The following is a 16990-nucleotide window of genomic DNA, read 5'->3' on the forward strand; positions in this document are numbered from 1 at the left end:
GATTTTCAGTCAATCTTGATTGGTAAACCAGCAAAACATACTAGTAACATCATGCAAACATTTTCCATACATCACATCAACATCATGGCTATATACTGTCCTTTCCTGTTTGGAAAATGTTGCTATTACCTTTAAAAAAAATGGTATAGGAAATATTCAAGGACATCTGATTTTGCTGATGGATCCCTAAAGTTTCTTACAAAAAACAGAGCTAAGACCAAGATAATATACCCATATACCTAGGTGGTGGATTGACAGGTGGTAATGTTAGGCAGATGGTAGTGTTTTGACCATCAAAAAGCTTTTGCACAATGATTCTTGACATCATAATTTCATATAACATGTGAACTGGTTTTTATATCTCAAAGCATGAAGCACTATAGTTTCCTGAAAAAGAGCTTAAGAACACTAAACCTTATTCCAAAAGCACCTTACCTATGTCGATATTGGAAAATGAAATAGCCCTAGCAACAGAATGACTCCCTACAAGGACCTATGAAGCAGCACTTGTTTTTGAGGTGGGAAAATAACTTAGTCCACTATTTACAAAGTGATGGATTATGAGTGGAAGTCATATGCCTCTCTATTTCCTACATGTGGCACTGCCATGTTGTCACAGCAGGAATTCATTCATATTAGTAGCATAGTTTTTCATTTTTCTTTGCAAGTACCTAAAGACAGTAGAAAACCAGTATATGAATCTGCCATGCCATCCTCTGAATTCAAATCAAATTTGTAGGAGGTCTTTCTTTTTTTTAATGCTATTCTTTTCCTTTTCTTTCAGTTTACCCTCTGCATAAATCATATCACCCGCCTGGATACCAAACAAATACACAAAGCATTGTTTCAGTAAATTGATTGATGTTTATATTGCATCAGTGGCTTGCAGATTATGATTTTTCCTTTTTGGCTTTTGCCCTTCAGAGAATGACTTAACGATTTGAAAGTCAATATTCAAGTCTAATATATGTATATACAACATATACAATTTCATTCACTTTTAGATTAAAATTAGAAATAAGGAAAACATTATTTTCAGTCTTTTATCATCTAATAATTACATGTATGTTTTTGCTATACGCTATGTTGTAGTTTTCCCTGTATTAAAAGTTATCACTTAGGGATGTGTAATAGAACAATGTACATAAAACAGAGCACAATCCTGTTTTACACTATGCTTTTTTCTTATTTTCTTTTCTTTTTTTTTGAAAGCTGATGAACACTTGTTAAATTTGCTCAATTTTCACATTACAGCATTACCATTAACAACTTCTAAGAGTTACATAGAGGAATAATTTACACAGTAAAAATTCAAAATGGTTGAAGGTTTCAATGGCAAGTGACCTACAGGTAGGTAAAAAATAACAAAAAACAAAAACAAAAACAAAAACAAAAACAAAATCATGCACTGAGAAAACAGCATGCCCAGGGTGCCTGGATTAAGGCTAAAACCATAATTGTACGGACACTATCCTTTATGATCTACACACTTAAACTTGCTTGTATTCAATCACTTTACATGTGGAAATATGCACATGTATATAGTGGAAAACCATTTTCCATTTTCCACTTACTTTTTAGTAATTGTTTGATGAAATATTCACATTAAGACTTTGTCCCTTTCTGGAGGTTAATTATTCCAAAACAGATAAAACTGAACAATTCCTACTTCAGTGTCTCAGAAATTACAACTTTCTTTCAATTATATTCTAAAATTCCTTAATTAAAATTTACAGTATAATTCCATGACATTCCCCTATTACTTGGTACCATCTCCATAAAACACATGAAATCTTGATAAAAGTCATTTTGCCAGGAATGTTTTTTTCACTCCTTATGCAAAATGTTTCTACTCTTTTTCCAGGATATATCCTTTGAATATTCCCCAAAACAAGTCAATTGGGGTCAAAAAAAAATGACCACATCAAGCCATAATCAGAAACATCTGCATATGATTTACCTCATAATAGTGTGCAATGGAAAACATAAAATAAAAATCACGCCAGTGTACTCTTGACCTTATACTCAATACATGCACAAACATGCATACATCACATATACATACTCCGCATGCGTACACACCCATTCAGACAAATTACGACTACCTTATGGTATCTACAACAAAAAACAAACAATAAATAGTGATGAACTGTTTGGCAAAAAAACAAGACTAGAGGGAAAAAGGAGAAAAAAAAATGGTTTTCCATTTCATATACTTTGCTTTAAATAGATTTTCAAAAATACTGTCCAAGACAATTTTCTTGCTTTGGCTGGCATTGATTGACATTTTGTTTACACAAGTATCATCTGATGATACTTGTGTAACACATATCAGTCAAAGCCAGCCAGTTTTCTAACTTTAAGAAAGAAGACAGGGATCTTCTGATGACATCATAATACCTCTCTTTTTCTTTCTCAAGGTAGAAGCATTCACATGATGGGAGCTACAAAATACTTAAGTCAAATGAATTACTGAATACATAATAAAAAATTTTCTTTGGTGCTTTCCTTATGATATTGCAACTGATTATCACTGGTGTGCGAGTGCTTTCTAGATTTTACTTATTTGCGTTTACAAAAAATTCCATGATAAAAAAGAAAATCAAAATAATACATCCTCGATATACATGATAGGGTGCTATTTTTCTGTACAGGGCTTTGCAGTATGCAAGCACTACATTACATTCCTTGATAACATCATTTGTCTTTTATCAGTAAACACTCATCCCTAGAAATGAAAAAGGCAATTGAGCTAAAAATATAAAAAATACTACAAAAACATTTTTTTTCACAGCCGATTGGTTGGTTGTGCATCATATGACTTCCTACGACTTCCACTATCTTGCAAAGTACGACAGTAACACAGTCTCCTATACAGAGCAAAAATTATCGACGGGTGACCAAGCGATGATAAGTACAGTTTGATCAATTGATTGTGACCAAGAGACAGATGACGTTGAGTCATAGCATGGCAACCACTCACACTGGACTCCACGGTATCTAATATTCATGAGCTGACATGATGGAGGAGGCTAATTGCACAGCAATCACACTACACTGCCATAGTTCTGTACATGACTGCTAGATGATCACTTGCAATGCTGCCTCCATTCTAATCAGCAGGTGCATGCTGCATGTGAAGATCTTTCTGACTGTCTTCTCACTCTGGGCCATCATGCATCCATACATGGTATGAATAGTATGGTGATATTAACTTTGATGATTCCTCTACAACAGAGGGATTATAATACAGCTAGAAATCATCATCAGCACAATTCATTGATAATTTATCATGAGAATAAAAAATGTTGATTTTCATTCACTGGCATGTACCTGTAACACAAAAATATAGCCTCAGGGATTATCTGTGACCTATTAAGTAGTAATTATTTGATGTTTATGTCAACTGAGAGGGAAATCACACAGAAACTATACTAAACTTTGAGAAATAGACAGGCTGACAGGTAGACATGAACAGAATTTGCTTACAGCAATCATTGCACTGCCGGGGGGCGAGGGTCAATACAATACATTTTGTCATTCCCCCATCACCATTTCAGTAGCCATGCTGCTAACAACGTCATTAGACATAGTTTTTGTTTTTCTTTGGCACAGATAATGGCACACATGCAAAATATGCTATTGGTTCAATACAAGATTTATGCCTTATAGCAGATCAAATGACAATAAGATGAGCTACCAGTACTGTTGGTGGAATAGGAACATGACAATAATAGCTCTGCATCCTGGGTGTAAGCACAATTCCACAGAGTACATGTACTTTAAGGACAGTAGCCACCTCTGCAGTTGCACAAACATAAAATATGAAAATTAATCCAGCACAAAGTCAGTATTCTGCAATCTACAAGACCTATTATGCTAACAGCTGATACATAAAAAACATCCACAGATGTTAAAACTAGCTGTGATTTTATGCCAACAGTACTGATAAAATCAACATGTATGTCACCAATGACTTCACAAACAGGTCAATTGCATTTTACTCAAGTTTTGCTTGCTTTATGTACACACATAGATATTCACTCCACAAAGACATTTGTGTTTAGGTGAGGAGGTGTTAGTTGAATGTAAATATCCAATTCTTGATTTGTAGATTTTCTCTATACACAAATATCAAAATTGCACACAATTTATATGCTGATTTTGAAAATTTGAAAGATCAATCAAGCACATCATAGCGTCAAGACTTCGATACATGTCATGCCTTAGCTTGAAGTGTGTTTATCAGGATAGTCTGCCTTGCCACGCAAGAGAACCTCCATCAATTGGTACATGATATAAGCTTTGGTGCATATTTATCATAATCACACATTTAATGGAATATACTATGTGCAAATATTGAGTAGCATTCTTGACAAAGTGCATTGCAATCTCCTTCAATATTTTCTGATAATCCGTTTCAATGGAGTCCTGGTTTAATTAATTCTGACATGATTTCACAAATCTACATGTTCATTGAATAACTGTTTGCTTATGGTCTATATATAAAAACCACAGATTAACAAAGATATCACTATTGATGATACTTTTATGTCAAAGTGTCTACAAGAAATCTGCAAACATACAGTATGCATGCTCCTCATGATCTCAAGCAAACGCACGAAGTCTTTACATACTATACATGTGGATGGTTTCAATGTTGGATTGAGAGTAAGGTGGACTGCAAGTTACGAGAAGGTATCATACAATTCAATTCAGTGCTACAACCAGAAGTTATAGAATGTCCTCTGACAAAGGGGAACACGGGATATGCTACAAGGTCTGCTATGGCACAACAGTTTGACATCATTGCACCAACACTTGTACAGCACTGCTCTGTTTGTACTTCAGTCTAAAAAGTGCAGGTTCTCAGGTGACAGGGTCACCAGACATCTGATCACTACACGATGACGGCACCTGCACGGCTGCAGCAGTCTGAGCACTGGATTGAGAAAATCATTTGGTCTGTAGTCGAGGATCTCCAAAGTTCCCAGAATTGTGGAGGTCACAAATATAAGGACACCATTGTATCATCACTGCATTCCAACGATTCATGATGACTGCCAAAGGGGGTTGTGTCTCAAGGGATTGCCTGTTGGCCCTCATCAAGGTCTCCATCTCCTACTGTCCACTACAAGGGAGATGGACACAGACACACAGTGTCAATGTTTCTTTAAGTGCTGGGTATTAGGGCCAAGCAGGCTAAAATATGCTACACTGTTGATCACTGCACCACAGAAGCAATGCACATAAACACAGAAGCTATTTTCTAGTCTTCTACAACGCTCCTGCAGCAAGACCTGATGAAAACGCATTCAGTTCTGACCAACTGGTCCCCAAACAGCTGTTGAGATGATAGACTGAATCATCACACACAGGGGACAATGCTGGACTGCTGTTTATTCTTGTACTAGTGTCTACTCCACAGTTTGGAAGTGCTAGGACTCTGCTTTTTGGTCAATGACTTGAGGCTCCTCACTACTAACCACTGAAGTTGAGCAGAACTCTACAGGAGACATATATCCATGCATTCAATCACTATCTCACAGACGGGAAAGGCCAAGGGATGGGTCTAGATGTCTACGACACGCTGCTTCCTCCACTGCTGGTTCGAAGGCCATGACCTGCCATCATCTGTCGCACGGCCATGATTTCGTTGTCAATGTATCTGTCCATGTTCTCCTCTCCTTTCAGAAACCTTTCCAGCTTATCAATGCAGGCATCCTGGTAGTCATGTATCCACCTATTGAATGACAGACCAAACTGGATTAATGAAGACTGTATTTGTTGGAGAAATCTAATATCCAAAGTAACTGTCGAATGGAGATTTGGGCAAAATTGCAAAAAAAAAATCTCACATATTGGTTGCTGAAATACAAGTTAAGTAAAATCCCCATCAGGACTTGTTAATAACTGTGACAAGTATGTGACTTCAATATCACTTGTAGAAAATTCATTTGCTTGCATACAATGTGACAATATTTTTATATTTTCAGGAAAGAGACACTTTTGTCAATCTGCACACATTCCCCCTCCCCAAACCTAACAAGGCCTAAAAAGGCCTGTGCGTATAGGTAACCAAGGAGTGCTTTTTGAACATACATCTTATCAAAAGATACAGAAGGTGATCCGAGAGAATACTCAGATCACCTAACTATGTCATACTGGTTAGTAAAATAAAAATCTGTGATTGCATAAGCACAATCATGTGTAGTGTAAGTTTGTTATGTTCATCTGCAGGCTGAATATTTCTATCATATTGGATGGCAAAAACTGCAAAACCTCAGAATTTTGCGTGAGTTGCATGATTCGATGATGAGAGTAATATTTGTCCTAATGAGTGCAATTTCAAATAGACAGCTGTAGAAATCAGTTACTTCAATTTGAGGTAGAATCTGCTGTCTGCATTAAGTTGTGACTTAGACTTTTAGCAAGAGTTTGTACTCTTGTAGAATTCACACACTTAGCAGGCGTATGTGCATCTGCTCAACTGTAGACAAGACAACATATGATTTATTATAGCATGGCCACTTTACTACTGTAGCCTGTGGTAAATTAATACAGCAGCTTGCATGTATGTGTTGCATTGAATATGCTCTGACATTGCACATGCATATCAAGCAGACAAAAATACACATCTTTACTGCACTGCTAAAATGCCTTGCATAGATACTGTTATGTTCTCACATGGAGGAATCTGTAAGTGTAGTCAAATGGCAAATGAGGCTTAGCAAAAGATGAAGAATCCTTTAACTACAGAATTTATCTGAAAGTCTTTTGAATGCCCCAAACAATATCTACTTCAGTACAGTTTGTGTGACCAAGTTGAGGGTATGTGTTCTTATAGTAATTTGCTAACCCATGTAACTTTTTCAATTATAGCTTTTGTGTTGGGAATACATGGAATGTCCTGACCTCACAGTTTGAAAGACGTGCTGTAAGGATGACACAAGTCCCTCAAAAGGATTTTAAAACCTTCCGGTAAAACATTCTGTATTTTCCCTCCCAAGCCAGTCATCATCTATATGATGAAATGAATGTGTGAGTGACGATATGACTGCATAGTTTTATTTCTTTCTCTGGACAATGCAGAAAAAAGGCACAGAGTCTCCTCCGTACAACTTGTATCTTAGGAGCTGCCTCTTACTTGATGCCATTGAAGAAGCAAATTCCCTTCATGTCTTCTGGAAGGTCATCTGACTTTGGCCACTTGAAGTTGTCAATGACGGGCACAATATTGCACTTGCACTCAAGAGCAGTCACAATTTCCTGAAAGAAATGATCAATACATTCTCTGCATTTGTCTTTGTGATAAATATATGTGACTCTAATGGTACTGAATTATTTACTTTTGATCTGCAGTGTTTTGGTAACATGGCTTTGACTTATTTCCTACAAGTTGTTGATTTACAGTGTAACTGATATCCAACAAAACAGATGTAAATCAACACTGGCTGGTCCATTTTTCCATTTCCCTTTTGTAAGAATAACCTTTCGTCGTTGGTCTTTCTAATACATGTGACGGCCTCTGCTCAACAATCAAAGCTATCATCATTTTTTTTTTGATATGGCATGAAAAGAACTGATCTGAAATACCTTTGGCATACTGCAGGAATGGGGAAGGTTGGGGAACTCTATGTCATATTAAAAGGACATCATGTTTGTTAACTAATTGGCATTCAAGTCAGCAAAACATATGCTTCCTATATCTATCTGAATTCACCTAGCATTTCTTGAGCTTTCCTCAAGAGGCAAACTACTCAACAATGTCAGCCAGGAGTGTCAGCCAAACTACTTCCGTAAGACAAGATCCTATGCAGTCCTGCTCACCCTGTGGACCCAGTCCTTGTGTTCTTTGTCTCCCATGCAGCGGTCCAGTGAGCCGGCAGACAGCACCAGTACAAAGCTCTTGGCGCTGCGCACACTGTTTAGCAGGTTGTTGTCAAACTTGCCAGCCTCAAGCTTTTCCACATCGATGAAGACGGTAAAGCCACGCAGCTGGAGATGGACCTTGAGGAGACTGTTGCAGGGAAAACAGATGGAGGATGAGATGGAGGGCATGTCAAAACATCCTGTACAAACTCTGTGCACTTGTTTCCTATATGTAGTTTGATTGGAAGTTACAGTCGCTGTCAGCTTAATACACAAATTGAAATCACTGTGGCAGCAACTAGCTATTCACAACTAATTTGAACAGCTGATCAACTTTAGTCAGGCTGCTCCATTATTGACTACAATTATGAGAAGTTTACTTTTGTCAGGTGTATGATGAAATAGGCCTCGCAAGAGTCTTCTTTTGAAACATCTGTCCCTATAAAGATACCAATGCTCTTGTTGCTACCATAACTCTCCAAAGATATAAGCATGTATGACAAGGGGAAAAGAAAGAACAAAGACAATTTGTCATGCACAAAAATACAGTAGTCTCCATAATACACGACTTGATGAATTATAAAAATGACTCTACTCTGACGATAGGTTGATAACGCATTTTGAAATACTGTCAACTCACAGAAATGTCTGAATGCGTCAGTTACTCTTTTTAAAAATCTTATTATTAGATGTCTTGAGTAATGGTAAACCACAAAAATATTTGTGGATAAAATTTCAAACAAGGGCCCCACTCTGAATCACTAGAAGAAACTTTGCACAACAATTTATATTATATATGTGGCAGTTTCCAAGAATCTGTACAGAGGTCTATTCTTCTATTAAAGACATGGGTATTAACACAACAGGGTCCAATTTGCACAATCATGACTCTGTTGAGTTAGGAAAAACATACATTTACACAAATGTTTTTCTCAATTCCAATTGCTTTGTGTGGTTTTTGTTTGTGTGGTTGTTTGTTTGTTTTTTGTTACAGAGAAAATATGAGCATCATTTGTTTTCCAAGATCCCAAACAGGTTTCATTGAATAAAAAATTGTCATAAATGGCAAACCATAAACAAACAACCAACCATACAATTTGTGTCTCTCGATGTTGCTATCCCTGACATTGTCATAATTAAAGTATAAACTCTCCATATTGCACATTGTCATCCTATTGCTACTTTTGCTGCATATTTGCAGCATACAGTAGCCTTTGGATGTGACCTGCTACCCACCTGGCAAGCAGGGAGCCTGTGGACCTTCGGTAGCTGATGAAGACATCAAGACTCTTCCTGGGCTGTTTTTGAGTGTCACCCTGGTCTGTTAGCTGCTTCGTCTCATTCTGGGGACTGTCAAACACCTGTGGGTACGACTCCAAACCTGTAAGAGCAAAACAACAACCCTTTGTGTGAGCTACAGGTCAATTCAGTCTCTTTTCCTCACAGAAACAGTATTTCTTTATGCCCAGAAATTTGGAGATTTTTCTCTGTATACTGTGAATGGTATGCTGTCTTCATATAGTCAAGATCAAGACCTTGACCCCTATTCACGTTTATTGTGGGGCTTCTTGTTGCAGGTGCACATGTACAGAGTGTTGGAAAATAATCATATATTTTGAAACAGCTTCACACTTCTCACCTTAGTCTGAAATTTGTCACAAACCAACACTTTCTTGATACTCCAAGTTTGTAAGGTCATGCACGCATGCATAAATATGCTCTCTTTTTTTTTCAGTTACTACTAGAAAAAGTGCAAATCAAAAGTTTCAATTACAGATTAAATACATGTTGATAAGATCATGGTATTCTGATGATTTTTGTACATATTCCAAGTTAAGATTGATAACTTTTCTTCCTCTGTATATTAAAATGAAATTTTGCCATCACATGTGGACAAGCTTTTTCTAGGTTTCTATACTTTCCAAGTCTTTCATGAGCTTTATCATGTCTGCAGCTGATGAGATATTACCAAAACAAAATATTTGATGGGTTGCCATAAATTTTACTGCAGAGGCCTTGTTTTTTTCATTATCTATGTATATCATCATTCAATCAATTGTTATTAAATCTTTTCATTATTCCGCAAGATAAATGAAAATGCAAGGGAGAAATAACGGGAAAATTTTTTTACATGCTACAATGCTATTCTGCACAGATATATGTGATGCAAAAAGGCAGCTTAAAATGCAACTGATAATATATCCTCCCCAACACACACACACACCTATGCACCAATCCTGTATAGCAAATATGAGCTCTTGATATCTGGGTTAAGGCCCCAGTCACATATAAACTTGGATGCTCAAGGATCTACACGGTGATCCGAGGAGATCCGGGGAGATCCGGGATAGTTTCGACCTCGATGGAGTGTCGACGAGCGTTGGTATGACTGTACACACGGTATCAACACGGCAGCCACACGGACCACCCCGGATTGCTCTGCCAACACAGCAATCCCCGGAAGACACCGGATGTTTTTGACCTCCAAAAGTTGCCATGTTGGCCTCCCGGATGTCCCCTGATCTACACGGACATACACGGATGTCCAAGGATGTCCAAGGCGTCAACACGGATCTCTCCCCAGATCACCCCGGATCAGATCCGGGGTGGTCCGGGGTGATCCGGGATGTCTATGTGACTGGGGCATTAACAATGAAATTGCTGCAGACTCGTTTTTTCAGATATAAACAAAAGGCCTGCTGGTCTAATGCTCACATATGCACTGCCCTTCATCTGAAACAAATTACTACCTCCGCCAAGGAAGGAGGAGGTTATGTGATCACTAGCGTTGGTTTGTCTGTTTGCAAAATATCTCAAAAAGTTGTGAACGGATTTGAATGAAACTTGCAGGAAAAGTTGATAATGACACAAAAAACACATGATTCAATTTTGGTAGTGATCCGTGGAATTTTTATGGATTTTTGAAGGATTTTTTTTATCTTTTCACAGATAATAGGGTCAATGAACTTGGGGATTCAAGCTGCACGTATTTGAGATTTGCATACGCACTCTGAAGTACATGCCCTGCTCAGGCGAGGTATCGCGTAACTGGAAGCTGATGACATAAACAAAAGGCTTCTATTTATTGGGAAATTGGGCGATTTTAAGCATGCATGTATAATGGGTGGGAATGAGCTACTTGGCAGAGGTCTGCGCTCTACAAGTGCTTTTCTAGTTTTAAAAATCTTATGACTCTGGGATAGCTGCAGACACCCTGGATAACATTCTTTTAATTTGGGTACATTTAGACCCTGCACTGCACCAGGGACCCATACAGCGGGACCACCACCATTTGTGCAAACTATGATCCCCTTTTCTAATAGATGAATCCTGCCAAGTTTGGTCAAAGTCCAGAAACCAGTTTTGAAGAAGATGATTTTGTTTTTTAAATTACCAGTATGAAATTAGATAATTGGGATATGTACAGTGTAGGCTCTGTGGGACACCACTATCATATGTACAATCTATGATCCTATCCTTCGATTGATGATTACTGCCAAGTTTGGTCAAAATCCAGCCACCAGTTTTCCGTACGAGAAAAATGCAAAAAAAAAATCACAAAAATTTGCTGATTTGGGGCACTTGGAATCTGCCATAGACGTCCCTTTGGGGGCACCATCACTATATGAATAAACTTTGATCTCCTCCCACCTCTGATGATTCCTGCCAAGTTTGACTATTATCCTCTCACCAGTTTTCAAAACAAGATGAAAATGTAAAAAAAGTCTGCATACAACAGAGGTTGGATAACACATATTGGATGGTAAATGATCGCAATAGCTCACCCATGTCGTTCTGTTAAGGTGAGCTAAAAAAAAAAACCATGTTTTTATCTGTGAATTTACATTAATCACACATTTAATTGATGCTGCCTCAGATCTGAGTTCTAAATCATAGTTGACCTATGGAAAGTATACAGATCAATATTGGAATTGATAGCAAGGGAAAAGAGCAGTTTCAACTGTTTTGAAAAGAAAATTCATTCATCAATCTAAGCCAGAAATAGATTGAGCCATTATTTTATGACAGACAAAAGTTTCAATACAGTGCAATGTACCGTAAAGTTCCGTGTATAAGATGCAACCGTGTATAAGACGCACCCCTACTTTCGGACCTAAAATTTAAAAAAAAAAAAAAAACCGAAAATTTCCACGCAAATATTGCGTGTGTCATACATATCATTTCAGCTCAAAATTTCCCTAGAATGCAGTATGTATTTGCCCTATTTTTCGTTTCCTTTTATACTTTCTTTTAACGGTATTCATTGGACATCGGCAAAATATGGAAGACGCAAAATGCGAGACTTGTCTTGGTACTCACTTGCTATTGTTTCGCCTTTCAATCGTGTTACATGTGTCATGCATATCGTACTCATGAGTGTACAGTACAATCTTTGCTGTCATACATAGCATCAGAGGGTGTCTCGCATATTGACGCATGTCAGACTGGAAGGTTCATTACGAAAAATAAGAAAAACATCAAAATGTGTAGCAGAGGGATCATACGGTGAGACGTACGGGGTGCGTACGGTAATTACACTCACTGTTGTTTCGCCCGGAGGGATTACCAGTAACATGTGTGTCTCTTGTACCATGCTTGTATGCACAGTGCCAGCCTTTTGCAAAAGGCAGCTCGCTATAATTTCAGCACACGCACACAGAGAGCAATGGACTTGCACACACAGCGCGCAATGGGCAAGCGCGCTCCGATCCGATCGCTGTGTGCACGCGAGTCCATTGCAAGAGCCTCTCTGCAGCTGCTGCCTTTGCAAAATGCTAGCTAGCTAGCTACAGTGTAGCTATGCTATCCTAGCTGGCCTCGTGAAATGAAGAGCAAACGAATGACACGGATATGCATGCATGCTTCACACATCGTTCATATTTACGGTGACATAGTGTCGATCCTACTCCGTATTTTACAGCTTTTGTCTATGGCCATATTGATACTAGTACATTGATAAGTTTTACGGAATCGGTAATTTAGTAATGATACCTGTACATCGCATATTCCATATTCCAGCTACTAGGTTGGCTGTTGGTAGCTTGGTAGACATGTAGCTGTATGCTACATCGGTAGCATACAGCAGTGCTGTTACAGCTGTTGTCTATGGCCAGATTGAAAGATCGCTCATTTATCCGCAAGTTTTAGTGATTGCTTACCTTCCAAACGTCGATGGGCATACATGGCCCCTATTGGGTGTACATGACAGATTTTTTTCCGTGATTCGACTGTACCCGTGTATACGACGCACCCCCAATTTTCAATGTTTTCCGACGAAAAAATAGTGCGTCTTATACACAGAACTTTACGGTAATACTTCTTTACACAATATGTTAATCATCTTTGAGATATTGAATAAAATTAACAATAACAGAACAAGAGATCAGGTGAAGTTTTTCCATTTTGTTCGAAAGGACAGCTCTTCTACAATCTCTTCAATATCAGCTTGCTAAATCTAAGCCTGGTAGAGTCCCTCCATGCTGATTTACAATCAATCATACCAAACACTTGAGATGATGTATGGCAGGCATACATTACCATGTGTGTCTTCATAATAAAAAGTACACTTCTAGACAATTCAAATATGAGAAATATGAGAAATATGATGCCGAACACATTTCATGTATAGAAAATGACAGCAGAAGACACATGGAACAGAATCCCACATCTTCAAGGTCTAAATTCTCCTGTGGATACTTCCGGGTTGTTTTACAGTCCAGTTTCTCCTTAATCACTTATATTTATATGTCAGACGTTCAGTTTTATGAAGAGTCATTGATTCTGACCACACATTTTCAACTGTTACTTTGAAAAAAAAAATGATTAGGTCTCAAATTTGTTCTGGTGGTTGGTAAACTACTCGAGAATGTGACGTAACAATGCTAGCATTAATGAACCTTGTGTCATGTATCCTGACAGGACATTGTATCAGCAGTGTTAAAATGTGGTCACATAAAATGCTATTTCTCATCTGTAAGCAGCAGGAAAATTGGTACAAACAGCACGTGAAACAATAATGTAAAAACAAGAGTTTGATACCACTATTTAACTTCCCTCCTTCGTATCTTAGTATCTTGATATTTACACAATGTAAAGGGTGCTTTTGGAGAAGATATCACTACACTAAATGTGATGACAAAAAAGTAGAACAAACAAGTTACTAGTAAGAGAACATAGTGCAGTGCTTTCATGATACCCTACATGAGACAGCATGTCATGTATTATACGTCCATGGTGTAATGTCTATGCGACTCCCATTCAAGTACTGTTATTACACATACACACTTACACACAGAGCAGGTGATCGATAGCTAGCATCTAGCTGCCTGCATCTGTAAATTCAGGAAGCTGGGAGTATACCATGGCATTGAGATCATTGCTCGCACTCGGTCTGTGTACAACTCTACACACTATTTTGCAGCAAGCTTTCTTTCTTTCTTTTTTTCCCAAGTGGGCAGTTTCGGTGCTTGTGTCAGTATGGTAGTTTCTACTCAAGATGCTTTTTTTCCTCAAATCCTAAAATCACATAAAAGGACACATCGCAAGCAGTCACATTTACAGAGGCAATATCTTAACCATGGTCTTGTTTGATATGGTCAATATTTGGACAAAGATGATGAAATAGGCAATGACAGATTCTGTGAATACACAGATATTCCAAATAGTCCACATAGGAGAATGTTATCTATATATTCATCTATATGGTTTGCAAATATTTTCATAAATGTGTTACGATGGCAATAACATGCAAATACTTATGTTATAAATGTTCCATTAAATACAGAACATGCAATACAATCATAAGCAATATATTCAGTGTAATGGGACTTGTACAACAATTTCATGTGTGGTTAAATTTGCTATTGAGGCATGAGAAGTATTATCACTTTTCAAGAAAAAGGTAAGCAATTTCCCGCAATGGAAACAATACACAACACACTTGTGTTATGGGAGACAACATTTTAGGGAGTTGTCAATTTTGTGAATAGCAGTCACTTTCTTCTTTTTAAAAAAAATAAGAACACAATTATGAAAAGAAAGAAATATAATGCACATATACAGTTGTACCCTTGTGTGAGGTTGATATGCAGAAGTTTGGAACAGTAGAACAGTATAGCCTTATCTCATGATCACCTGCAATTCACATTTTGTATAGTTTGTGTGCTCTATTCCACAGCACACTAACAAAGCATTCACTTTGAGCAAAAAGCCTTCATTACAGATGATCAGTTTATTCTGCCAATGGGATTAGAATGAAATACATCATACCTTTTACTTTAATCTATGCTGTGTTTAAAAAAAACAAACAAACAAAAACCTTGTCAAAAGTTTAATATTTCACAAAGGAGTCTATAAAGTATCAGACTGTATAATGTGTTATTTCAGGGTAAAATGCAAAGCATTACAACAGACTATAGTATACTACTACTACTACTACTACTACTATTTCGAGGGCATGTATTAGCTTCAGCCGATGCCAACTCGGGTTCCATAAACAAAGTTGAGCCTCCAAACCTCTCTATCTAACATGACTGTCCTTAAGTCATTAATGTTATCAAGGCCTGACTACTGTAAAACATGATATATTCGCGGCATGAAATTTTCGCGAATTGGAGCCAACAGCCTTTTTCGTGGCATGAAATTTTCGCGAATTGCTAAACTGGCATTCAATGCATGCAGTGTAGACAAAAGCTTTCACGTGCATTTAAATTTCGCGAATTTGGCGCTCGCGAAATTCGCGAAATTAAAATGCGCGCGAAAATTCCTCGTTTTACAGTATAGTATACATGAAGACATTATCCTATTAAGCAATCTTATCTTCAATATACATAAGTGTGATTGTAAAAAAATATAAAATAAATGTCACTACTGACATCAAGGACTGGTCAATCTCACTAAACAATTCTTTAAAAGAAGTGACTGACATCTCGAAACATATTAGATGTTAAAATATATTGATTTGTGCTGTGCAGGTGTTTGTGTGTGTGTATATTCAGTAGCAATGGAATTAAACAAAAGAGCAGTGATTTTTCAGGACTACAGCTGCTGCTATGCTGCCAACAAAGAAAATAGTGCAGTAAAACGTAAACTTGATACAGTGCACTTCCATTATAATGAACACGGTGATAATGAAAATGCTACAACAAAGTAAAAAGTCAGGCCCCAAAATTATCATCTATATATGTTTGTAAACTTCATTGTTTGGCCACAACCAAATTTCGATATAACAAAAGAAAACTGCCAGTCCTGAGGACTATGTTACAACCCGAGTTGCCTGTACAACCCACAAACATACTCTACAGTATGTCAATTGCAGGTCTTCCATGATGTGCCTTGGACACTTTCAAAGAGTTTAGCCCACAAGTTGAACACACGAGTCCAAAACAACAAATCATTTGATTGCAAAGTTATAAATAGACTAAACGTCATAAGTCCTGTTGACCATCAGTATGTAAACATGGATTGGACCTACAGATTACACTGGTAATATGCTACAGTAGATGTTACCATTCACATTCAAGCTTTAGATAAACATTGCCATTGGTTTTGAAATCTACAGCTAGATGCATAATCATTTCTTTCCTAACAGGAATTACTTACATTTATCAACCTACCCCCTCCCCCCCCAAAAAAAAGACCAAAACACGACACGGACTGGAAACAAACAACCAAAAGCAATCAGACTGGAGTAGGCAGAGGGGCTACCTCTACCTGCTTACATTTATGATGCCCCACTGTAGTGTCTTTACACACAACATATTTCCAAATTTTATCTATCCATAATAACTACTTACAAAACTACTAGACCTTCCAAGCTGAAGTCATGACCTGAAAATGGCGGAATCTTTTCCCGTTCATTGACCTTTGACTTCAGCCCATATCACTGCATCTGAAAATTGTAATATTGAAGAATTTTTGATAAAAGCTTTAACTGTCAACTAAAGCTCAACATGCTGGTTTTTTTTTTTTTTTTTGTTTTTTTCGTAGATTGTGCTGACGATATCTGGGGCATATGAATGACTAGATGGTTACCCCAAACACATAATGCCACAGGCAACCTTTAGGGAAGAGGCATAAAAGAACAAAGCAATCACGCAGAGAAATAAATATGCCATTT

General features: G+C 37.6%; 1 protein-coding gene across 2 annotated transcripts in view; it reads right to left on the reverse strand.

The window, feature by feature from the left end:
• Nucleotides 1–2900: 2900 nt before the first annotated feature.
• LOC139718960 (NAD(+) hydrolase SARM1-like) overlaps nt 2901–16990 on the reverse strand; it is a 63226-nt gene continuing 49136 nt past the window's right edge. For both annotated transcript variants that reach the window (XM_071630416.1, XM_071630409.1), the window contains 4 exons: nt 9109–9253; nt 7831–8020; nt 7148–7269; nt 2901–5743 (listed from right to left, as the gene is read on the reverse strand). In XM_071630416.1, coding sequence (XP_071486517.1) covers nt 5581–5743; nt 7148–7269; nt 7831–8020; nt 9109–9253 — 620 coding nt within the window. In that variant the 3' untranslated portion in view covers nt 2901–5580. The remainder of the gene's footprint in view (nt 5744–7147; nt 7270–7830; nt 8021–9108; nt 9254–16990) is intronic.

The sequence above is a fragment of the Diadema antillarum genome, unplaced genomic scaffold (genome assembly GCF_040938485.1).
Source record: "Diadema antillarum isolate AM-2024a unplaced genomic scaffold, OU_Dant_1.0 scf00000008, whole genome shotgun sequence".
In the NCBI taxonomy this organism is placed as follows: Eukaryota; Metazoa; Echinodermata; class Echinoidea; order Diadematoida; family Diadematidae; genus Diadema; species Diadema antillarum.